This window comes from Entelurus aequoreus, linkage group LG03, assembly GCF_033978785.1.
Source record: "Entelurus aequoreus isolate RoL-2023_Sb linkage group LG03, RoL_Eaeq_v1.1, whole genome shotgun sequence".
Lineage (NCBI taxonomy): Eukaryota > Metazoa > Chordata > Actinopteri > Syngnathiformes > Syngnathidae > Entelurus > Entelurus aequoreus.
In genome coordinates, this window is record NC_084733.1 from 26144243 (window position 1) to 26170775 (window position 26533).

At 39.3% G+C, this 26533-nt stretch overlaps 1 protein-coding gene across 1 annotated transcript in view; it reads left to right on the forward strand.

The window, feature by feature from the left end:
- The window catches only part of impg1b (interphotoreceptor matrix proteoglycan 1b), a 75621-nt gene that overhangs the window by 21887 nt on the left and 27201 nt on the right, over positions 1–26533 (forward strand). The window contains 11 exon segments of the mRNA XM_062041571.1: positions 5630–5796; positions 6098–6126; positions 8716–8750; positions 8831–8836; positions 8839–8876; positions 8962–9111; positions 10297–10355; positions 10445–10629; positions 10696–11007; positions 11104–12344; positions 13309–13398. Of these exon segments, the coding sequence (XP_061897555.1) occupies positions 5630–5796; positions 6098–6126; positions 8716–8750; positions 8831–8836; positions 8839–8876; positions 8962–9111; positions 10297–10355; positions 10445–10629; positions 10696–11007; positions 11104–12344; positions 13309–13398 (2312 nt within the window).

Below are 26533 nucleotides of genomic sequence, written 5' to 3' on the forward strand. Positions count from 1 at the left end.
CCTCCTGGTTGCTGTGTCGTCGTGTTTGTTGTTTTTTTTTTTTTCAAAACGACAGCTTGCCGGTATAGTCTGCCTTGGGTTTTCTTTTAAATGGTGTTTTTTCGATGATGTGTCATGTACTGAACATTTTTCTTTTTTAAAAATAAACTTTGTGCCTCCGTGCTGGATTCCGAGGCAAGGCCGTTTGGGCATTCATCACAGTTCCAACACAAATACCTGCGAAATGTGCTTAGTGAAATAAAGGTAGAAGCAAAGCAAAAGATTCAAAAGAACTCACAGTGTCCATACGAGTTAAAGAGAGCGATAGCAGAAGCATTCATGTGACGTGTCTGAAGTCATTTTGGGCATGGACGGAAAGAAAGTGTTTGATAAAGTGCATTTGTATGCAAATAGCCATTGTCCAAGAGATGGATCGTGTTAGCGGTGTATTAAAAACGGCACCTTGGCTGCTATAATACATTAGTTGATAGCGCGTATTGCTCCATGGAGTCATTTAAAAAGGAAAGATGACTTTGGTGTTTGGGAAATTAATTTGTCAAAGAAGAATGAGAGGATACTGGACAATTTGCAGGCAGGAGAAGATACCATTGTGTTTGGGGTGTTCATGCTCGCGAAGATAGGCAAAAGCAACAGATTATAAAAACATTAAATTGTTGACCTTATATTAACTTGTTTACTACAGTGTTTTTTTTTTAGCTTATTCATTTAATTTTGTTTACTTGTATTTGTTGTATAAAACTATTACATACACTACCGTTCAAAAGTTTGGGGTCACCCAAACAATTTTGTGGAATAGCCTTCATTTCTAAGAACAAGAATAGACTGTCGAGTTTCAGATGAAAGTTCTCTTTTTCTGGCCATTTTGAGCATTTAATTGACCCCACAAATGTGATGCTCCAGAAACTCAATCTGCTCAAAGGAAGGTCAGTTTTGTAGCTTCTGTAACGAGCTAAACTGTTTTCAGATGTGTGAACATGATTGCACAAGGGTTTTCTAATCATCAATTAGCCTTCTGAGCCAATGAGCAAACACATTGTACCATTAGAACACTGGAGTGATAGTTGCTGGAAATGGGCCTCTATACACCTATGTAGATATTGCACCAAAAACCAGACATTTGCAGCTAGAATAGTCATTTACCACATTAGCAATGTATAGAGTGTATTTCTTTAAAGTTAAGACTAGTTTAAAGTTATCTTCATTGAAAAGTACAGTGCTTTTCCTTCAAAAATAAGGACATTTCATTGTGACCCCGAACTTTTGAATGGTAGTGTACTTTGCAGACTCTAGATTTTTAAAGGGGTGTGTTTCGTCATTTGGGGGCCTCAGGCAAACTTATAACAAAAACACATAACAAAAACAAAATGATAATTTAAAAACTACCCTTTTAAAGCTTTTACTTTAATCGAAAGTAACACTAATCAGCATTTAATAAACTCTAAGCCATTTTTTGTAGATTTTGTGTCAGCCCAGTTGGACATGGTGCGACAAGCAGGGCCATTACTGTGAAGGTCGGAAGTTTGCGACTGGTGGGAAAAAAGAGAGCTCTTAATGAAACAAAACTGTTGTTGACAAAAAAGTGTCTCGCAGGTTTCTGCCTGCCTACCTTTTTGCTGAGCTCGCACTATACCAGTAGATAAGAACTTTATTCATCACTTGGGAAAGTTACCTCAGGGAAATTCTATCCAGCAGATGCAGGTGGCACCAAAAATACAGGGAAATAAGATAAATAAAAAATAAAGTAGCAGGTAAAAAGTTATGTAAAAAGATAGATAAAATGGAGTAACAAAAAAGTTATATAAAACCTGCTCAGTGGCCTTGTGGTTAGAGTGCCCGCCCTGTGATCGGTAGGTTGTGAGTTCAAACCCCGGCCGAGTCATACAAAAGACTATAAAAAATGGGACCCGTTACCTCCCTGCTTGGCACTCAGCATCAAGGGTTGGAATTGGGGCTTGAATCACCAAAATGATTCCTAAACGCGGCCACCGCTGGTGCTCACTACTCCCCTCACCTCCCAGGGGGTGGGACAAGGGGATGGTTCAAATGCAGAGGGTAATTTCACCACACCAAGTGTGTGTGCGACTATCAGTGGTAGTTTAACTTTTTTCAACTTTATATAAAGATACTAGGGGTGTAAAGATTCATTTCAACAACGATTTGGTTCGATATTTGTGGTTGCCGATACGATTCAGGAACTATCTAATTTTAAAAAAATGACTTGCTTCTTTTGCGGCTTAAAATTGGGTTGCGGCTTAAAATGATTGTCTCGTGTCGTCTGTATTTGTTGTTGCTTTTGCAATTGTGCTGTAGCTGAAAGTTGTGTTGTAATTAATGATATTGTTTTGTGGCGTTTGCAATGACCTTTCTCAACCACCATCATTTTCCGCCATTTTTGTTTTGATGATGTAACTGACTGACGAAATAGACTCAACATTTAACGTCCTTATTCTCAAAAGTCTGCCAGTCTTAAATTCAATGTTTTCCTTTTTCTATTATCGATAAAAACGACCAATACCCTTTTAAAACGATCTTGGATTGATACTTATCTTCCGGAAGGCAAACTTGCCGAGCACAGATCGATATACTTAAAATTTAGGAAAAAACAATTGATTTTTGAGGCATCCATCATTCGATACCCCCCTAGAACAGTGGTTCTCAACCTTTTTTCAGTGATGTACCCCCTGTTAACATTTTTTTAATTCAAGTACCCCCTAATCAGAGCAAAGCATTTTTGGTTGAAAAAAAGAGATAAAGAAGTAAAATACAGCACTATGTCATCAGTTTCTGATTTATTAAATTGTATAACAGCGCAAAATATTGCTCATTTGTAGTGGTCTTTCTTGAACTATTTGGAAAAAAAGATATCAAAATAACTAAAAACTTGTTGAAAAATAAACAAGTGATTCAATCATAAATAAAGATTCCTACACATAGAAGTAATCAATTTAAAGTGCCCTCTTTGGGGATTGTAATAGAGATCCATCTGGATTCATGAACTTCATTCTCAACATTTTTTCACACAAAAAGAAATCTTTAACATCAATATTTATGGAACATGTCCACATGTCTCAGCTGCATTACTGCTACTCTTTAACCAAGTCTCCTTTGTTTTCTACATGGATAGTTGATTGACAGTTGGTGCCGTGTGGCACCGCCAGGTAGGGTCAAACCATCATTGCATGGGGGAAACTCTGGCTTTATGGTAATGAATGGATTAGCCTACTTGATTAGATGTTCAGTTTATGAACTTACATTCATATTTTGTCGAAGTATTATTCAATAAATATATTTATAAAGGATTTTTGAATTGTTGCTATTTTTAGAATATTTAAAAAAAAATCTCACGTACACCTTGGCATACCTTCAAGTACCCCCAGGGGTACACGTACCCCCATTTGAGAACCACTGGACTAGAAGATACTACACAAGATATATTTCTATACATGCAGGTGTTATAGCAGCAGAGAGGAGCTGTCGAAATGATCATGATTGATAAACATTTAAAGGCCTACTGAAACCCACTACTACCGACCACGCAGTCTGATAGTTTATATATCAATGATGAAATCTTAACATTGCAACACATGCCAATACGGCCGGGTTAACTTATAAAGTGCAATTTTAAATTTCCCGCTAAACGCCTTTGGAGGATGACGTATGCGCGTGACGTCGGGAGGTCCACGGAAGTGTTTGGACCCTTTTGGACACAATACACAGAGCTCTGTTTTCTTCGACAAAATTCCACAGTATTCTGGACATCTGTGTTGGTGAATCTTTTGCAATTTGTTTAATGAACAATGGAGGCTGCAAAGAAGAACGTTGTAGGTGGGATCGGTGTATGCGGCTGGCTGTAGCAACACAACAAGGAGGACTTTGTTGGATAGCAGACGCGCTAGCGGCGAACTCACCTTGACTTCCTACGTCTCCGGGCCGCCGACCGCATCGTCGATCGCTGGAACGCAGGTGAGCACGGGTGTTGATGAGCAGATGAGGGCTGGCATAGGTGGAGCGCTAAAGTTTTTATCATAGCTCTGACGAGGTCCCGTTGTTAAGTTAGCGTCGTTAGCAACAGCATTGCTAGGCTTCGACAGGCGTCGAATACACATTAACCGTGTATTTACATGTCCAGTGTTTGGTTCGGTGTCTCCTGATAGTAGTATTGTTGATCTTCTGTCTATCCTTCCAGTCAGGGATTTATTTATTTTATTTCTATCCGCATTTGAGACAGATGCTATCACGTTAGCTCATACTAAAGAGCTTCGTCGATGTATTGTCGTGGAGATAAAAGTCACTGTTAATGTCCATTTCGCCTTCTCGACTCTCATTTTCAAGAGGATATAGTATCCGAGGTGGTTTAAAATACAAATCCGTGATCCACAATAGAAAAAGGATAGAGTGTGGATTCCAATGAGCCAGCTTGTACCTAAGTTACGGTCAGAGCGAAAAAAGATATCTCTTGAAGTGCATTCTAGTCCGTCACTCTAACGTTCCTCATCCACAAATCTTTCATCCTCGCTCAAATTAATGGGGTAATCGTCATTTTCTCGCTCCTAATATCTCTCGCTCCATTGTAAACAACGGGGAATTGTGAGCAGCACTACCGCCTGTGACGTCACGCTACTTCCGGTAGGGGCAAGGTTTTTTTTTTATCAGCGAGCAAAAGTTGCGAACTTTATCGTCGATTTTCTCTACTAAATCCTTTCAGCAAAATTATGGCAATATCGCGAAATGATCAAGTATGACACATAGAATGGATCTGCTATTCCTGTTTGAATAAAAATAATTCATTTCAGTAGGCCTTTAAAACTTTGTATTTTCTTCTTGCCTGCTTCTCTTCTCTGCACTTGGGACAACCTCTACATACCATGCCAATGAGTTTGTTTTGGAACATCTTCCTGAGTCAAGTCTGCACATGCACATTTTTAAAGAAACAGTTATTAATCGTTTTTATAAGACATTTGAAAGTCTTGGGGCCTGTGTTTGCCTAAGTCCTCCTCTGGAATTTCACATCTACAGTAATATTTGTGAATGTACACATAAGTCACATCCCAAAGTGCATGCAGAGGTAACTATCTGGGTGCTGACCACTCATGATACTTAAATGCATCGGCTGTAATCTGGTGCCGGATGTTGCCTACAGCCACAGCTGTAAATGCCCATGTTTTTTGACCTGGCGCTAATCAATGGCCTCGGCGGTTACTTCTTTTTGTAGACCACATAAAAGTTAAAAGTTAAAGTATCAATGATTGTCACACACACACACTAGGTGTGGTGAAATTATCCTCTGCATTTGACCCATCCCCTTGATCACCTCCTGGGAGGTGAGGGGAGAAATGAGCAGCAGCGGTAGCCGCACCCGGGAATCATTTTGCTGATTTAACCCCCAATTCCAACCCTTGATGCTGAGTGCCAAGCAGGGAGGTAATGGGTCCCATTTTTATAGTCTTTGGTATGACTCGGCCGGGGTTTGAACTCACAACCTACCGATCTCAGGGCGGACACTCTAACCATGGTAACCACTGAGATTCTGCGATTACATTTAGTATAATAATAGAGCCTTTAATTAGAGTGTTTACAGTATTTGTAGTGTTTTTGTTTTTTTTAACACAAAGTTCTGTCTTCTTTTCAGTTTGCCAAGAAGCAATTTGGGAGGCCTTTCGCATCTTCCTGGACAGGGTGCCAAACACAGAGGAGTACGGATCGTGGGTTTACACCTGCCAGCATGAAAACCTCTGCATGGACGACCTGGCTCAGAACTTCAGTAGCTCTCAGGAGCATCTGGACATGGTGGCCCGAGTGAGTGTCCATAAACAACATCTCATGCGTCGTTTGGTGCAAAACGAGAATTCGGTGGGAAAATGTACAAAATAATTATAGTCACAATGCATTCCACAAATATGTACACTCGTAGAGGTATGAGAGCATTTTTTTTTTTAGGTTCTAGGGATTTGATGCTAGGAACAAAAATGTTAAGTATTTAAAAAAAAATAAAAAATAGCCTAAGACATTTTGCATATATTCCCACTAAACACTCACAACAACAAACTGCTTTTTTTTTTTTTTAAATCATTTAATAATTTTTTGTTGGTCTTTTCAGAGAGTGGCCGAGCAGGCTGGACTTGAAGGGTATGTGCATCTTTTGTGTTTGCTGTCACTGTGTTAGACAATAATACTATATTTTCAGCATTTTTTCTTTCTTCTTTTAGAAGCTAAAACATGTTCAATATTGAGCATAATATTATTTAGTGCCCACAGAGGTGAACTGGGCATCGTGAGTACAAAAACATTTTCTGGGGGGGGGGCAACCTATTTTTCATTTAATGTCTGGAATGGACTTGTGCTGTCTTTAAGTTGAAGTGGTAATTGTTGTTGTTGTCTTTTCAATGACACCTAGTAGCCACAATAGTTCACTAAGTGAAGCTCATGACGCTGTAGATTAAATGATGCGGACACATTTGTTACTGAATACTTACTAATACTCTTATGCCTTGGACATTTTGTATGTGTAAGCAGTGTTGGGACTAACGCGTTACTAAGTAACGCGTTACTGTAACGCCGTTAGTTTTGGCGGTAACTAGTAATCTAACGCGTTATTTTTTATATGCAGTAACTCAGTTACCGTTACTGCATGGTGCGTTACAGCGTTATTTTACGTTATTTTTATGTAGTATCGGCTAGAAACAGAAGATCTGAGTGTGTTTTATTGGAGCGCTCCGGTGGAAAATAAGAGGCGTGCTTTCTGTGGGTGGCCATACTTCGGGGCTAACAACCTTCACTTTACCCGGAAGAGGGTCTTTACAGCTGAGGGTGAATGACGAGACCGGCGGTTTGTTGCAACTTTGTGACTTTATTGGACGCAGCCATCCACCAAGCTAGAACACCTGCACGCACTCACTGTCGCCGCTCCCAATCATTTTGGTAATCACCAAAAATGATTCCCGGGCGCGGCACCGCTGCTGCCCACTGCTCCCCTCACCTCCCGGGGGGTGAACAAGGGGATGGGTCAAATGCAGAGGACAAATTTCACCACACCTAGTGTGTGTGTGACAATCATTGGTACTTTAACTTTAACTTAACTCACCTCTCTCGCCCACTCACTCACTGACGTCACTCACCTCACATGTTGTCATATCTTAAAGGGCCACACACACACACATACGCTACTCTCATAACAACTAACAAGACATCATGGTGAAGCCAGAAGTCGAGTTTTTTAACATGGAGACATTCTCAATACTTTTCTTTTGTCGAGCACAAAGAAAATAACATTTTAGTTAAATGTAAGTTGTGTCTTGGATCAAAGATCCTATCTACTTAGAGTTAAAGTTAAAGTGCCATTATGTTGCAGCTATTTAAAATAGTTTTGTCAATTTTTTCTGGCCTGACATAAATTGGCCATTTGAAACATATCTTTGTCTTTGTGTGTTGTCTGTAGACCACATTGTTTGTGTGTTGTATGTAGACCACATTGTTTGTGTGTTGTATGTAGACCACATTGTTTGTGTGTTGTATGTAGACCACATTGTTTGTGTGTTGTATGTAGACCACATTGCTTTCTGAGTTCAGTGATGCAAATGCATGTCAAGTTGATCAACAGATGGTATTATTCTCCAGTGCAATAACAGTACTGAAATGAAGGCTAAAAGGGCATTAATGGGAGCCTTAAAAAAAAGGGGAAAAAAAGAAATAACTAAATAGTTACTTTTCACAGTAACACATTACTTTTTGGTGTAAGTAACTGAGTTAGTAACTGAGTTACTTTTGAAATAAAGTAACTAGTAATTGTAACTAGTTACTGGTTTTCAGTAACTAACCCAACACTGTGTGTAAGTAGTATACAACTATAATTATTTGACACTTATTGACAAATGTGTTGTTTTAGATTGCAATATTGTTCAATTGGGGACAACTTTTATGTGTAGTATGTCTAGCTATTGTGCTATAGTGTGCTTGGCAGCTGTGTAGCTGCTAACTCCAATTAGCCGATAACCTACCATGATTGCCTTTTTGTAAATAACTTGACTAAAATACAAGAAAAGACCAACCTTGTGTGTTTATTTGGATGATATTTAGATGTTAACTTACTGTCCAGCTTTGCACAAGTAAACACACTGCACAACTGCTTGTATCGGAGCGTTTATATTGACGATTTTACATGTAAGCCGATATGATACATTTTTGATTTCCTTTTTTCAATAATCCGAAATCAATACTAGACCAGGACACCCATAATTAATCAGTTTTCGTTGTCCCTTGACTTGGTAACTAAAAGACAACATCCAGTATGAATTCTGACTCTTTAATACGCCTGTAATACGCTTGTATTTTGTACCGATTTCAGTTTATGGGGTTGGTAGTGGGCCAATCCAGACAAAAAACGGTCCCAGTCCACCTCTGAGTAGCAGTGATCGAATAAGAGTGTGTTTTTGGTTGTGTTATCTGTTTTTCTTTCCAACCCTTTCTTAGTAACACCAGGAAATTAAAAAACATATGCAAACATTTGTAAAATCTTAAAGTTTTTTTTACCCATTTTAAAAAACTAATTTTTAAATTAAAAAAAAAAAGGAATTAAAACCATAATTTTAGCCATATGAAGCATCTGACATTAATTTGTATCTAATGCTAAGTTACCATGTAGGTTTTTTTGCTCCAAAAGGGCTAAAAATTAAATAAAACACGTAAGCCATGTTCTAACTAATATTATCATTTTCATAGGGTTGTAACCGAAACACCAGACCCAGAAGTCGAATGTGAGTCGAGAACAAGACAGCAAAAGAGTTATTACTACTTTTTTCATATTGCTCAAGAGAGACATTTCACTTTATTTCAGGCACCTGGACCCCCCGGTGATTCTCATTCCAGCAGAAGATGATGTGGTATCAAAACGCAGTACTCTTATTTTAAACTTCAAAACATACCAGCTGCATCCTTTACTATTTGCGTTGTTGTTGTCTTTGCAAGATAAAAGAAGAGCCGAACATGATTAAAGAGACCTATGGGGAGTTTGTTGTGGAGTTCAATGCCACCATGGTAGACGAGTCTTACATCGAGCTGCTGCAAGACCCCCAGGCTGCAGAGGTCAATGACATTACCAGAGAAATAACAGACAAGGTACTCTTCCAAAAGAAAGGAACCACTCTTTCTTTAAGCATAGAAGCAAATATGTGTTCTAAAGGTCTTGATAAGAGAGGAATCAGGAACAAAGGGTGTAGCAAAACCTCTGATTGATAACTGAGGAGGGTGTGTGTTCTCATCAGTTTGTTTATGGAACAGTTTTATATCAATACATATCATTCAATCTTAAAGGTTATGTTGTTGGTTTGCAGACTGCAGTTTCAAACTTTATGGGCTGAGCAGAAGACAACTTGCTCAATTTACTTACAGCTACATTTTGATGGATGGATGAGTGCACTTAAAATTGGGCCAAACTCAGTCTGGAATTATGATCTACGGGGGTGACCCAGCTTGCAAGCTTACATGTTCGGTGTCATGCTTATTGGGTCAATTAGGCGCATTACAGTTCTCTGGTCATACCTCACGGTAGTTCATCTTTGACATATTTTCCTGTCAATTGAAGTTTATATTATTGCGAGTGCGCGGCTTTCAGTGGACTGTAAGTCATTGCTGTATTCAGAGCAGATGTCTCTGTGCAAAGCCTGTGTTGCTTTGCACATTTAGTCAGTCAATAAAAACACTGACAGAGAAGAAACATTATTCTTTTTTCTGGACAGAAGCATTTAAAATCTATCAATATGAGACATACTCGCTCAGATCTTTATGAAGTTGGGTTTCGAATCAGTGGAGTAAATCTTGGAGTAAATTCCAGAGGTTGGCCAAGATTCTATCCCCTCAGGTGCAAGGCTTAAGCTGTGGGTCAGAAGGGCTGTATTATATGACTGGAGGTGGGTAATTGCTGAGTGACATTGGATGAGGCCCTAGATATATTGGGGAGTTTAGTTTATTGAGGGCTTGACCAAGGGGTATCATATAGGTAATGGACACAAGGGAATCAAGCGTAGAGCCTTGAGTGACACAATGCGGAACAGTAGTTGTTCGAGATACTGATCTGAACATTTAGACTAGATTTGCTCAATCTAAGTCTATGAGGATGAACTGATGAAGCTTGCTCAAATGAGAGGCAAAACATCTTCTAAGACAAATAGAACAGTCAAGTTGCGATCGATTGAATGCCCTGAGAATACAATGACATGGATAAATGAGGACATCCACAAACATGATCTCAACCAACTTTTGTTTTCAATATATTTGAGCTATTTCCTTGTCTTCTTTCTGTAGATGCTTCATGCTCTTAAAAAGGTTCCAGGCTTCAAAGACATTCGCATGTTGGGATTTGGGTGAGTTTATGGTAGTTTTATTAAAGGTTTACTATCATGATGTTTGCACAAAAATTCTACATATAAGTCAACTTTGTTGTGTGGATCAGCTCGAAGGGTGCAACTCTGCATTATGCTGTGGTCTTTGATGGAGACACTGAACTCAGTGATGACCCAGAGGCTCCAGGCATGTTGACCAATGAGGATGCTACTAGATTAAGGGACATGATTGTCAAAGCCTTGCAAAAGGAGCCATCGCTTCCGTTGGACACCCAGAATCTTAGGTTTGAGGCTGGTGAGTCCAATGTTCACACACTGTATTCAAGTTGCTGTCTTTAATCAATTGTTATTGTTTCCCAAGTAACTACAGCTTACTCAGATGCAGAGTTTAGCGTGTATACAGTTGGAAGTGGAGAGGTGAAGACGGAAAACAAATTTGAAAGCACCACGATCCAACCTCGAACAGAAACCTCTGTGCCTTCAATACCTACCGCACTGTCAGAGTCTATCACCGTTGCTGATGAAGTGCCAGTGGCAGCAGCAGTGGAAGAGGCATCCACAGGTGACGCTTCAGGGGAGACAAACGATGTCATTACTCCAGCTGTAATACAGGCAGCCATCATAGAGCAGGAACAGGAAGAAGAGGTTGAGGAAACTGAAGTTCCAAGCGGAGGTGAGTCTCACCTGTGTTCCTTAATTGACTCAGTGAGTGAATATATTAGTTCTACTTGTTTATCAATTAAAAATGTTAAAATGTTTCCTTTGCAAGAGGATGAAAGAGCAGACTTGGGTGAGAATGAAGACTTGACCGCGTCACCAGCAGACGACCAACACGAAATTGTGATCATTGATGAAGCTAACCTTCCTGAGTACACCACCCCTGCAGTAGTCGAGATCTTTAGCACCGAAGCAGAAATTCCAGTCTCCACATTGTCGTCTCACGAGGATACGTTTCTAGACTTTGAGTCAGAACCTAACACAGAGTCTATGCCGTCACCTACAGAATCCCCCATCAAAGTCCCCAGTGAAGTTTCTGGTGAAACCAATACCCAGCCTTCGAGCAAAATCCCTGGCGAAGCCCCCAGCGAAGTTCCTAGTGATATCTCTGGCAATGTCTACAATGAGACCCCAAGTGAAATCCCCAGCAAGGGCACTAGTAAGGTTTCCAGTGAAATCTCTGGCAAAGTTATCAGTGAAGAATTCAGTGAAACTCGCAATGACCCCTTCAGCGAGGCTCCCACTACAGTGCCCATTGAAGTCCCAAGTGAAGCAGCCATTCAAGTCTCCAGTGAGGCCCCTAGTGAAGTCTCCAGTGAAACCTTTGGTGAAGTATTCAGTGAAGGACCCAGTGAAACCTACAGTGAAGTCCACAGCGAGCGTTCTCTTGAAGTCTTCAGGGAAGACCTCAGTGAGCCCACCGTTAAAGATTCCAGCGATGTCACCACTGAAGCTCTCACGACGTCTCCCAGAGAAGTTTCCAATGAAATCCCAGACAACGTCTCTAGTGAAGTCCCCAGCGAAGTACCCAGTGAAGCCACCAATAAAGTTCCCAATGAACTCCATAGCGAAATCCCTAGTGAAGCTCCCATCGAAGCCCACAGTCAGGTCCTAACCGACGCCCCCAGCAAAGACCCCAACCCAGTCCAAAGGGAAGGAAATGGAGATGATATCAGCGGAGGACGCAACAGCGTCACCCCAGTCTTGGCGGAACTTACTCCTGAGACTTCTAACAACATACAAGATGATGTGGAGCCCAGACAGGGTGGAACGGAAGTGACTGAGGCCCTGGAGGAGAGCAGCATTTTTCAATACCCTTCAGAATCGGACGGGCGGTCTACAGCCGCACCGGCCATGAGACAAGCCAGCACTCCTGTGATGGCTGCGGTGCAGCAGAGCAGAGAGTTGGTAGTTTTCTTTAGCTTGAGGGTGACCAACATGATGTTTTCTGATGACCTGTTCAACAAGAGCTCCCCTGAGTATAGATCACTGGAGAATACCTTTCTCGAGCTGGTAGGTACACAAGCTTTTGTGCTGGATGTTTTGCTGCTGCATGCTACACTCCGCTACTTTTTTTTATAAGCACATACATGCTTTTTTTCCCTGAATTTATTTTTGAGTCTGATGGTTTGAATTAGTCGTTGGTGATCTGGACTTTGTGAGGATGCACTTTGCAGCAAGCCTTATCCTCACAGCTGCCAAATTCTCCCAAAGATATTATTAATGTGTATTTCTATTTTTCCATCAAATTCTATTTTTGTAAAGTTGTTCATATTTTTAATAAAGAGTGCTGTTAACAGCAACCAGTGAAACTATTAAGCACTCAACCCACACGAGACTTTAACTTACGAATTTGACAATCATTTATATGCTAACAGACAAAGACCTAGTCCAAAGCTAAACGACGCTAAAGAAGCCAAGCCAATGAATGTATGTGCTAAACACTAACACAACTTACATGTTTAATCATGTTAGCGTGCATATAAACATTTGTACAAACACTACCCGCAATTCTTAACAGTACCCTTAGCAGTGTTGCTAGCGCTAACACAATATGAGCTGTGTCTTTGCTGGTCTGCTAGATATTTTAGACCAAAAGTGCTACAATAGCCAGGGTGTTTATTTACCCAAACCGTGAAGTTTGAAAACTCATTATGTACTGTATAATTGTTTTTAGTTAATAACATTTTACAGTCCATGAATTTGTGTAGACTAGAGCCACAGCCGGTGGTTATTTGCTTTTGTGTGACTATAGGAGACTCAGTGGTTAATTGAGTAGAGATGTTAATTGGTGCACTTATGCTCCACAATTGCCATGGCAACAACAAACAGTAGGCTTCACTCTCATTATAAGCCAGTATTCCCCCCTTGATTATTTAATAGGTGGTACTTGAGGGTCACATTCTGACTTTTTGTTACTTTTTACGTCAGTTTTGGAGAAACAGGAATGAAAAAAAAATGGTTCTGTTTCACTCAGACTCAGCACTCTGGGCCCAGAAACTGGCCAAATCCTGGAGCATCCAGCAAATCTGGGCCTAAGAGACAGACAACTTTAGCCTCCATACCGGTATTTTTGGTTTTTCCACATTGGAACTTACATGTGTGACGCCTCAGTGAGAGCGCAAACCTTTCTGCTTCCTAACTTTAACCGACTACAGCTTCACAAACTGAAAGCACACTAACGCACTTTTCTCCTTTTACTGCCGTAGCAACTGACATTGATGCTTTTTTTTGGTTTGTCCTGATTGTTATTTTTTGCCTTAACATGTGTCGTTTATTGTGTTTGTTAAATGTGTATACGGTCTACAGCACAACAATTCAACATTTTAAAACTAATGCTCAATAATTTTGTCATAACTAATCATTAATGTCATGTAAATCATTAAGCATGATTTGTTAACTTTCCATTAACTGAGAATGAACAGGAATTAAATAAAAAAAAACATGACTAATCTGCTTTTGTTTCGCTCAAATTAACATTACATTAACCCGAGACTTATTCAGATATATTTTCAATCATACTCCAAACCTATAGGGGGCAGCATATTACCTGCGTGTTTGTTGTAAAACAAGATTAAGAGAATAAAATAAATACTCACCTGTTAGCTGCCTAGCTAACTGCCTGAATTTATGTTACAAAATGTACCTAATACATTTTTTTTTACATCACTTACTGGCACCTCTTGAAGAACAAAACCGTATTCATTAAAGGTGCCGTATGTAATAATTTCATTAAATGGCCCTGATATTTAAAAAATAATTAATAAATCATGTACTTTTTTAATACCTTTATAACTGATTCAGTTCAGCCGGGATATACTCATTTCGAAATGAGATTTACAGCCCCGAAATATTGTTATTGTTTTCATTTCGATGCCCCGCCCTCCACCGTTTGACCAATTAGAAAGTCTGTAAGTGTGTCACATCCAGGTTGCCAGTTACGCACCGCCCTCTTCGTCGAGCTACTGCCACTGGTAAAGTTACTAAACATGTCAGACCTTATTAAATCTAAAAGGCGTCGTTACGATTCTCTACTTATTTATGACAAAACCAGGAACAAAACAAGGATTTGTATCGGAGGATGTCTTTGAAAGATGGAGATGATTGAAGGCGGAGAAGATTTTTTTCATCTGACGCCAAACTTGCTAATTTCCTCCTTGATAGGTAAGTAAGACATTTATGTTTTCTTATTACTTGTAATAAATGGAAATGGACATTTCGTATGTAAACTATATTGTCCAATATAGACTATGAATTTGTCTAACTAAGCTTGTATGTTCGTGCAACGAATGCTTAGGAGCGAAGCACCATCACACTAGTGTAGCTTAGCATGCTAGCAATGACACATCGACATATAGGCTGACAGGGGAAATATATGCCCGTTAGCCTGTATGCCGATGTGCCATCCTACTGACAGGGCAAAATATATTTTCGACAAATAAAACCTATGTGGATATGGGTAGTGTCCATGCCTATTTCTTTCTCAATATGCAGATATGCTGAGGAAATGCGTTCCAACATTAGCACGGCTAATTGCGGTTTCTGGTACTGTAAGTGAATCAAACACATATGGGGTGGTATTTGCTTGGCACACTATAATGCATTACATGTAATGATTTTCTACTTTGTGTATTGACATGGTAGTAGGCTATATGATTTATGGGTAACGTGGTTTATGCGTAACGTGGGTTGGCTAATAGAATTGCACTCTGCACTGAAAGATGGTGATGTGCATAGATGGAAGAGAATGCAGTGCGTCAGGTTGGATGCAACATGGAGTTATGCTGAACGAAATGTGGCGGTAATATTAGTGTTGGCTTTGGCTTGCCATCAAAGTAGGCCTATGCGATATACAATATGTATTATATATATAAGTATTTTGATGGTGGTCCGTGCGGTCAATCTAGACATTCTAGCAGGGTAATACCAAAAATCTGTCCCAACTCCCGACAAAAATATTGCTGCGTAACATTTGGCTAATCGACATTAGTAAAATGTGGCATAATTACTTAGTAAACCCTCTTGCAAGAATCATAAACAAGAGAAATCTACAGCGTAGGACTCGTCGATTGCCATTTGAAGTTCTTTGGAGTAGGATTCGGATTCGGCTGCGTATCTGGCAACCTCAATCAGGGTGAGTGGGAGGGGACTACAGAATTTTGATCGTGATTGCAGTACCATTTATGGCCACATTTTTACATATGGCACCTTTAAAGAATATGTACTTTTTTTTTAAAGTACTGACACAAAAATCTCTGTTACTTTACTTTAGCCACTTTCCACTTTAGCCCACCTATATTTCCACTATATTTTATAAATAAAAAAAAGCAAATGATTCCCTTATTAACATTTTTTATTTAGTCAGAATCATTTTCGTACAATAAATTGCTGACTTGTCTGTTATCTTTTTGTCCATATTTGTTCAGGATATTATGATGGTAAGGTGGCACTTTATAAGTATTATTAGCACAAGGAGCCAGCTGCTTTAGCGACACTTTAAAATGATTTTCTACAAGCAAAAATCCAACCAGGGTGTTTGAATAACTTCATATCTTTAACAATTTGTAAGAGAGCTGTGTTCTTGTACAAAACCCAAAACCACGTTGTGTAATTCGTAAATAAAAACAGAATACAGTGACTTGCAAATCCTTGTGTTACTGTGTTACATGGCCTTTCCTTTTAACAATACCCAGTAAACGTTTGGAAACTGAGGAGTCCAATTTTTGAAGCTTTTCAGTTGGAATTATTTCCCATTCTTGCTTGATGTACAGCTTAAGTTGTTCAACAGTCCGGAGTCTCTGTTGTCGTATTTTAGGCTTCATATTGCATTTTCAATGGGAGACAGGTCTGCACTACAGGCAGGCCAGTCTAGTACCCGCACTCTTTTACTATGAAGCCACGCTGTTGTAACATGTGGCTTGGATTGTCTTGCTGAAATAAGCAGGGGCGTCCATGAAAAAGGCGTTGCTTGGATGGCAATATATGTTGCTCCAAAACCTGTATGTACCTTTCAGCATTAATGGTGCCTTCACAGATGTGTAAATTACCCATGCCTTGGGCACTAATACACCCCCATACCATCACAGATGCTAAAATGTGGACTTGTCAGACCACAGAACACTTTTCCACTTTGCATCAGTCCATCTTAGATGAGCTCGGGCCCAGCGACGCCGGCAGGGTTTCTGGGTGTTGTTGATAAATGGCTTTTTAACTTGCACTTACAGATGTAGCGAATAATTGTAGTTACTGACAGTGGTTTTCTGAAGTGTTCCTGAGCCCGTGTGGTGATATCCTTTACACACTGATGTCGCTTTTTGATGCAGTACCGCCTGAGGGATCGAAGATCTGTAATATCATCGCTTACGTGCAGTGATTTCTCCAGATTCTCTGATCCTTTTGATAATATTACAGACCGTAGATGGTGAAATCTCTAAATTCCTTGCAATAGCTGGTTGAGAAATGTTGTTCTTAAACTGTTCAACAATTTGCTCACGCATTTGTTCTCAAAGTGGTGACCCTCGCCCCATCCTTGTTTGTGAATGACTGAGCATTTCATGGAAGCTGCCTTTATACCTGTTCCCATTTAGCCTGTTCACCTGTGGGATGTTCCAAATAAGTGTTTGATGAGCATTCCGCAAATTCTCAGTCTTTTTTGCCACTTGTGTCAGCTTTTTTGAAACATGTTGCAGGCATCAAATTCCAAATGAGCTAATATTTGCAAAAAATAACAACGTTTTTCCAGTTTGAATGTTAAATATCTTGTCTTTGCAGTCTTTTCAATAGAATATATGTTGAAAGGGATTTGCAAATCATTGTATTTTGTTTTTATTTACGATTTACAAAACGTGCCAACTTCACTGGTTTTGGGGTTTGTATTTGAAAAATCATGATTTTAAAGCGAGAGCAAAACGTAGTGTTAGCATTTTTGTGGAGCACACTAACCTTCACCTTGCCGCATAATAACTTGAGTCCGATTCCTGGTTAGATGCTTGTGAGGAGGCACGACATAACACCTGCTACGTAGCACTTTTTCATGTATGATTCATTTGAAAAGAGCATACCTATGTTGTGTGCATTTTGAGGTGCTTTAGGTGTGTTGTTTGTGAAGGTGATAGTGGGGGCGGGGGGGGGGGGGTGGCAAAGCTTTCCCATCGTAGTCTGAATCACGAGACCTTGGTCAGCTTTGTGGAGGTTTGTGGTTTGTGCATGCTAAGAAGCTTTCTGTTATTCAGGTCACTTACTGCCCTTCACAGACGCTCACGCTGGCACACACACGCACACGCACACACGCACACGCACGCACGCACACACACACACACACACACACACACACACACGCACACTATTAAAGGATTCAATCTGCTTTGTGCGATGTGCGGACATCTGCATGCACACACTCTCTGTGTGGGGTTGTTTGCATAAATTAAAGATAAATTAAACATATGTAAAAAGGACAAGACAATTAAACAATAACAAATAGTATAGTATATATTATAGTTTGTACAGTGTATATCATGGTCATTTGACCTCTACACATTTACATATAGAGACGGCATCTGTCATTTCTCGGTGTCGGCAGGACTGTTTGTCATAGACGGTTCCTTTGGATAACAATTCTTGTTTGGTGTGTTTTTATTTCAGCACTGTTTCTGTACTGTCCTTCATGCCGTGTCTTCAATTCATGGAGAAGATTAGACGTGTTCACATCGCTAGGAATAACTCATCAGTGGCACGTTTTGCAGATTACCGTTGTTTTTTTCTCCAAACCAAAGCCAAACAAAGGAGTGGCTCTTCTCTCTTGTTGGTGCCATTTCGTCCTCAGGTTTTGTTGGTTTAGCTTCCTTTGTGCTTTTTATGCTCCCGTAGAAAAGGGATTTATAAGGCCCTATTCGTCACGGTTTACCTGACACATGAAACGTGACAAATTGGGGGCGGGTGCACTGTCCACTCTGGTGCTGAAAATCTTAAAATGTTTATTGTGGCAATTCCAACTTTGACTACAGAATCGGTTGCTATGTGGAGTGGCGCTTTCCATCATTTTTAGCAGACTGCATTGCAAAAACGATTAATGTTGACGTCCATGCTCTGCCGTAATGTTCTTTCAAGTGATATAAAATGATGCCGCAAAGTTAGCCGCAGCCCAGATATTAGAATTACGATAAAAAAAAAAAAAAAAAGGGATTACTAATATATGCCTACGTATGTATGTATATATGTATATATATATATATATTGATGTATGTGTATGTGTGTGTATATATATATATATATATATATATATATATATATATATATATATATATATATATATATATGTATCTGTTTATATTTTATTTTATTTCTGATTATTATTATTATTATTATTATTATTATTTTTTTGTTTTGTTTATTTCATCGATGTATTTGTAGATATTACTTTGTTTTTTTTGTTGTTTCTTTCTTTTTTTTGGGGGGGGGGGGTGGGTGGTATGGGTGGGATATAAACAAAAATATCTTGACATTTAGGGCAGACAATAGATATATGATTTATGTGAATATGATGTAATGGATATGAATGTCTGATGCTAGATGTCAATAAAAATAAAATGAAAAAAATATATATATATAATTACGATATAAACGACACAGAATTATATCGTACGATAGACGTTTTTACGTCGTAGTACAATTCGTATCGTTATCGCACAGCACTACTCTGAAACAGCAAAAACTCCGTTCTAGAACCTTCAGTTTAATTTTAAAACACATTTTCCAATCCAAAAGTGAACCAACATCTTTAACATCCCAATTGCGTGAAAGCGTAAAAAGAATCAAACCACATAAAAAGCAGTTAACCTCTGTTTACAGTAAAATACTAAGAACCTGATCTAATTTCCGTGTAAACCTATTTAGCACATGCAAAGCTGATATACTAAGCTTGTGCGTGGAGGATTGCGTCTCTAAAGGGAGCCAAATAGAGAGCGCAATCCATTTAGCGTGTCTGTCTTCATGAATATGCAGAATATGTGCTGAATATCAGAACACCCACAATATTGGGAGGATTAGATGCAAATATAATTATTTAGCACACGCAATGTGATTTATCAAGGCTAAATCTGTTCTGCGGCCGCTGCTTTGCATCTTTATTTAGCACTTTTGAAATCTTACGTGGCTTTGAGAAAGGCAGTCGACTGACAGTAGAATCCTCAATCCGATGGCGTGTGTGTGTCAACATATTTGAACTGTCATAAACAAAACATAATAGACACTTAGCGCTTGATCCACTAAAGATTTGTGTGTACAAAAACACATGCAAACCTGATCTACTAAACGTGAGCAAAGTGGATTCTTTTAAGTGAGCAGAGCAATCCATTTTGCGTCTCCGTCTTCATTAATATGCAAAATATATGCTGATCAACAAAACGCCCACAATACTGGGAGGAGAAGATGTAAATATAATTATTTAGCACGTGCAATCACTGCAACGTGATCTATCAACACGCAACACTGTTTTACGAGCACTATTTTGCGTTATATTTAGCACGTGTGGGAAGGACGTGCAAACTGACAGGTCCACACACGGCTAAAGGATCAGTGCTCGTGATGCACACACAGACGATGGATAGAACAGAATCCTCCGTCCTACATATGTGTTTGTCAACATTTTGGATGGTCAGAAATAGGGTTGTACGGTATACCGGTAGTAGTATAGTACCGCGATACTAATGAATCATATTCGGTACTATACCCCCTCTGAAAAGTACCAATGTATGATCCTGTAACGACTTGGTATCGGATTGATACCCAAATTGGTGGTATCATCCAAAACTAATGTAAAGTATCAAACAACAGAAGAATAAGTGATTATTCTATTTTAACAGAAGTGTAGATAGAGGAAAGTAAGCAGATATTACATTTTAAATGAACAAGTAGATTAATAATTAATTTTCTACCACTTGTCCTTAATAATTTTGACAAAATAATAGAATGATAAATGACACAATATGTTACTGCATATGTCAGCAGCTAAATTAGGAGCCTTTGTTTGCTTAATTACTACTAAAAGACAAGTTGTCTTGTATGTTCACTATTTTATTTAAGGACAAACTTGCCATAAGAAACATATGTTTAATGTATTCTAAGATTTTTTTGTTAAAATAAAACCAATAATGCCATTTTTTGTGGTACCCTTTATTTAGAAAAGTACCGAAAAGTATCGAAATAATTTTGGTACCAGTACCAAAATATTGGTATCGGGACAACACTAGTCAGAAAAAAAATAAATGTTAGACGTATCGTCTATTCAGCAACATAATTTTATTATTTTATAGCTGTTAGAGGACTTAAAGGGGAACTGCACTTTTTGAAAAATTTTGCCTATCATTATCATTATCATTATGGGAGACAAGAACACACGTCTTTTTTTTATTTTTTTTTAGGATTTTGAAGATGATAAGTAACGCTTGGAAAAGGCGGCTAATGAGAGTCACCATTGTAACCTTCAAAACCCTCTAAAAGAACTTCAGAACACTCCAGCAACGTTTTATGTACCCATTGCAAGTCTATATATAATGTAGTAACAGACACATTCATAACAACGAGTTGTATGTACAATATTTACAGTATTTTGGTCATTTTATTCATTTACGGGACTGATTTCTTCCGCGCATAGATTTCTGTTTTCATAGCAGCGCAAGTCTGACTTCTGGCAACAACTTGTGTTCCTACTTCCGTGATCAAACACAAGTGTGTTTTAATCATAACAGACAACAAAGACGACTATTTTTAGACGAATGAGGACTCACAACCTAATGAACTGCTGCTTATAGAAGCGAGCATGACAGAATAGTGAGACATTGGAGCAGACGGATACCGGGAGAGTGAGGTTAAAAGCGATTTTCACGCTAGAAATATTGAACTTGGAGACACGCTATTTTGACATAAATGGATTGCTTACCCAAAATCACCAGAAAACGTCCCCGACCAGCTGGACCAGACAGACAACTATCCATCGAGTGAGTCACTTTGATATCGATCACATGAAATGTAGGCTAATACTTTACAGATACTGTAATATGATTGATCATGTTTTTCATTCAGTGCAGATTGGTGTCGTATCGCATTGTGTTGTGCATTACAAACTCAAATGTGTTTCGTGTTGACGTAGAAGCTAGCTTATATCTTGCCGTAGATAGCTTTTACGGCTAGTACCGTAGCGTGCCGATGTGTTTATATGCTAGAAAAAGAGTTCCTCAGTGTTCGCTCTTAGAATAACATTATTGCTGCAGTTTGAAGGGTATTGATTTTTTAATTGTATTTGAATTAAAATGGTAAATGGTAAATGGGTTATAATTGTATAGCGCTTTTCTACCTTCAAGGTACTCAAAGCGCTTTGACACTATTTCCACATTCACCCATTCACACACACATTCACACACTGATGGCGGGAGCTGCCATTCAAGACACTAACCACGACCCATCAGGAGCAAGGGTGAAGTGTCTTGCTCAAGGACACGACGGACGTGACTCGGTTGGTAGAAGCTGGGGATCGAACCAGGAAACCTCAGATTGCTAGCACAGCCACTCCCGCAACGGCGCCATGCCGTCCCCGTCCCCAATTAAATTAAATAGTACATTGTTTGGGTTGTGTTTGTGTATAACTACAGACTAAATGTGTGCTAATGAGGCAGGTTTGCTTTGACTCTTCAACCTGAATTCATCCTATTTTTGATGTATTTTTCCACAGACAATCTAACCCTTCTAGTGTGTCTGACATCACATTATCTATTTTTTTAATAACAATAATTTAAAAAAAGCCTCTCCATCTCCAATATTTAATGGTTGCCCAAACTGAGGTTTTTAGCTTCCTGGAGAACACCACAGAATAAGAAATATTGTGGTCAGACGTTTGAGATGGTAAGTATTTACCGTCTTCTAACTGTCCTTTAAATCAATAGCCTATTAGAAATGTCTTTTAAATGGGCTATTTGGAATGTGAAATTAAACACAGCCCATTTAAATGGACCACCTGTTTTGCTGGATACCCCCCCGCCCATCCAGTGTGAGACATGTATGCGTTTGTATACATGCCGCTTACCCCCTTCCTCCATCACTCCTGTACCTACTGGTTTGTGAAGCAACCACTAAAAACTGGACATGGAGTTTGGAATAACTAGACAATGACTTCATTCTTAGAATCAGGTTCATATTCCTTTTGAAGCTTAGTCTTGTGAAGAGATGTTTCACTGGGAACCAGTAGATACAGCCAGTAGCAGTTTCTCCTGCCTAGATAGGATGGGGTTGTTCCTCAATCCACAATACAGACACAAAGTAAGGTTAAAGCTTTGAGCTTATGTGCCTGATGCCACCTAAGCACACATTGCCCTCTATGCAATGTTCACAGTGAACCAGTAGCAGTTTTTCCTGCATAGATGGGACGAGGTTATTCGTCAGCCCACAATAGATACGAAAGGAGAAGTAAAATCTATGATCTTATGGCTCGAGGCCACCAATGCAATGATTGCCCTCTCTTCAGTCTTCACAGTGAGCCTGGCAGTTTTTTTTTCTGCATAGATGGGATGAAGTCTTTGCTAAATCAATAACGGAGACCAAAAGTGAGGTAGACACTTTGACTTATGGTTCGTGAGGTTCACAGTAAATTAGTAGCAGTTTTTCCTGCATAGGTAGTCAGGTTCATATTCCTTTTGAAGCTCAGTCTTGAAGAGATGTTTCACTGGGAACTCGTCGATGCAACCAGTAGCAGTTTCTCCTGCCTAGACGGGATGGGGTTGTTTCTCAGTCCACACACGAGACAAAAAGTATGGTAGAAACTTTGAACTTATGCGTTCGATGCCATCAAAGTGGGTCAGTCTCAAATCGAGTGTTCACACTGTTTCGTAATTTCCCCGCATAGATGGGATGCTATCTTTGCTATGTCTACAATAAAGACCAAAAGTGAGGTAGACACTTTGACTTTCTGTATTCAAGACCACCAAGGTGTAGATTTGTCTCAAATCTTGTGTTTATAGGGAACCAGCATCAATTTCACCTGCATAGACGGGAGGCGGTTGTTCCTTAGTCCACAATAAAGACACACATGTAGAAACTTTGATCATATGCGTCCGATGCCACCTAGGCACATTTTGCTGTTTAATTCAGGGTTCACAGTGAACCAGTCACAGTTTTTTTCTGAATAGACGTGATGCAGTTGTTCTTCAGTTTACAACAGAGACAAAAACTTGGGCATTTACTTTGATCTTGTTTGCCCGATGCCACTACGGTACAAATTTACCCTCTATCCAGTGTTCACGGTGAACCAGTATACATTTTTTCTGAATAGACGGGATGCAGTTATTGCTAAGTGTACAACAGAAACCAAAAATTTGAGAGACACTTTGAATTTATGCATTCAAGTTAGATTGGTTTAAAATTTAGTGTTTATATGGAACCTGTAGATGTAACTAGCGACAGTTTCTCCTGCCTAGACGGGATGCACTTGTTCATCAGTCTACAATAAAGTCAAAAACAGAGGTAGCCACTTGAATCGTATGCGTCCAATGCCACCAAGGCACATTTTGCCCTCTAATTCAGGGTTCACATTGAACCAGTCACAGTTTTTTTCTGAATAGACGGTATGCAGTTGTTCCTCAGTCTACAACAGAGACAAAAACATGGGCATAAACTTTGATCTTGTGCGCCCGATGCCACTACAGTACAAATTACCCTCTATCCAGTGTTTACATCAGGGGTGTCCAAAGTGCGGCCCGGGGGCCATTTGCGGCCCACAGCTAATTGTTTACCGGCCCGCCACACATTCTGGATATACTATTGTAAAATATAAAAAAGTATATTAAAAAAAGTGGAATGAGGTGAAATCTAACGAGAAAAAGTTGCAATGTTGACACAAAAGCTGCCATGCAGGCTGTTTTTTTTTCTTTTGTCTTTCTTCATTTTTCTTTTTTTGCCATTGCTCAAAAAAAAAAAAAAAGACAAAAAATCCATGTTATAATGAATTATTTTCAGGGCTCCAATTACTTCAAATATTTTACTTTAAAATGTTTTATGTGGTAAATATTGCATATATTGTGTAGTAGCCATATTAAAAACATCAACGTTTTCTTTGACAAAAGCGCATAAAACAAACAAAATAATAGTTCCAGCATAAAATCCACAGATATATCTGAAGTTGATCTTGTAACTTAAGTGTTGAAAGTAAAAGAAAAACCTAATAAAAATGTATCACTTTATGAGTGGGGCACCTTTTGGATCCCAAATATATTTAGTGATTTTTTATTTATCTTTTCACTGTGATTACTCAAAAATATGAAATAATTAAAATCCATGGTGTCCTGCATTATTGATCTTTTAGGGCTCTAATTACTAAATACTGCATATTTCAATTTTACTATAAAAAAAACTAAGTTGTTTTTGACAGAAAAGCCATAAAACATTTTTTAAAATGTGTATTACTTTATATCAACTTGAAGTTGATATAGAGATTTACTGTTAGCGTTAAATAGTTAAAAAAAAATAATAATCTGACTTATTTTTAACATTTTAATGACTGAGACCCTTTATGGTCCCCGGGACCCCTAAAGGTAAAATAAATAAAAAATGCATATATTTTGTTATGGTTTGAAAATGAAAAATATCAAAATGGCCCCCACATGCTTTAATTTTTCCGTGTGCGGCCTTGAGTGGAAAAAGTTTGGACACCCCTGGTTTACATAGAACCAGTATACATTTTTTCTGAATAGACGGGATGCGGTTATTGCTAAGTGTACAACAGAAACCAAAAATTTGAGAGACACTTTGAACTTATGCATTCAAGTTAGATTGGTTTAAAAGTTAGTGTTTATATGGAACCTGTAGATGTAACTAGCAACAGTTTGTCCTGCGTAGACGGGATGCACTTGTTCTTCGGTCTACAATAAAGTCAAAAACAGAGGTAGCCCCTGAAATCTTATGCGTCTGATGCCACCAAGGCACAGATCGCCCTCTGCATGTTCACAGTGAGCATAGACGGGATGCAGATGTTCCCCGGCCGACAGTAGAGACAAAAAGCGAAGTACAGTATAAACTTTGATCTTATGCGTTTGATGCCACTAAAGCACATATTGCTTTCTAATTCAGTGTTCTCAGTAAACAAGAAGCAGTTTTTCCTGCATTGATGGGATGCGGTTGTTCTTCAGTCCACAATAAAGACAAAACGTGAGGAAGAAACTTGGATCTTATGCACCCAATGCTACCAAGTCATAGATTGCCCTCTATTCAGTGATCACAGTGAACCAGTAGCAGTTTTTTCTGCATAGATGGGATGCGGTTGTTCCTAAGTCTACAATAAAGACCACAAGTGGGGTAGAAACTTTGATCGTACAGGTCTGATGCCACCAAGGCACAGATTGCTCCCTAATCCAGTGTTTACAGGAAACAAGTAGCAGTTTCTCCTGCATAGACGGGATGTGTTTGTTCCTCAGTCCACAATAAAGACAAAAAGTGATGTAGAAACCGTTGTAGGTCAGAGGCCTCAGAGGCATGAATTGGTTTCTTACCTAGTGTTCACTGGGAACCAGATACAACCAGCAGAAATGTATACTGCCTAGATGGAATGCAGTTGTTCCTTACTCCACAACAAAGGCAGAAGGTAGAAGCTATGACATCATGCATCCGAGGCCACAAAGGCACAGATTGATCTCAAATCCAGTGGAGATCTGAACCTGTTCAGTGGCCTTGTGGTTAGAGTGTCCGCCCTGAGACTGGAACAACGTGAGTTCAAACCCTGGCCGAGTCACGCCAAAGACTATAAAAATGGGACCCATTACCTTCCTGCTTGGCACTCAGCATCAAGGGTTGGAATTGGGGGTTAAATTTACCAAAAGGATTCTCGAGCGTGGCCACCGCTGCTGCTCACTGCCCCCCTCACCTCCCAGGGGGTGAACATGGAGATGAGTCAATTGCAGAGGATAATTTCACCAAACCTAGTGTGTGTGTGACTATCGTTGGGACTTTAACTTTGAACTTGAACCAGCAGCAATTTCTTCTGCCGAGACGGGATGCAGTTGCAACAAATACACTTTTTGGGCCTTATGTGTCCAAGACTGCAGAGGCATAGTTTGTTTCAGTTTCCCTTGAATAGATGGGATGCGGTTGGTTCTTCAGTCCTCAATAAAGACCAAAAGTGAGATAGAAACTTTGACCTTGTGTGCTCAGAGGCCACCTAGGCA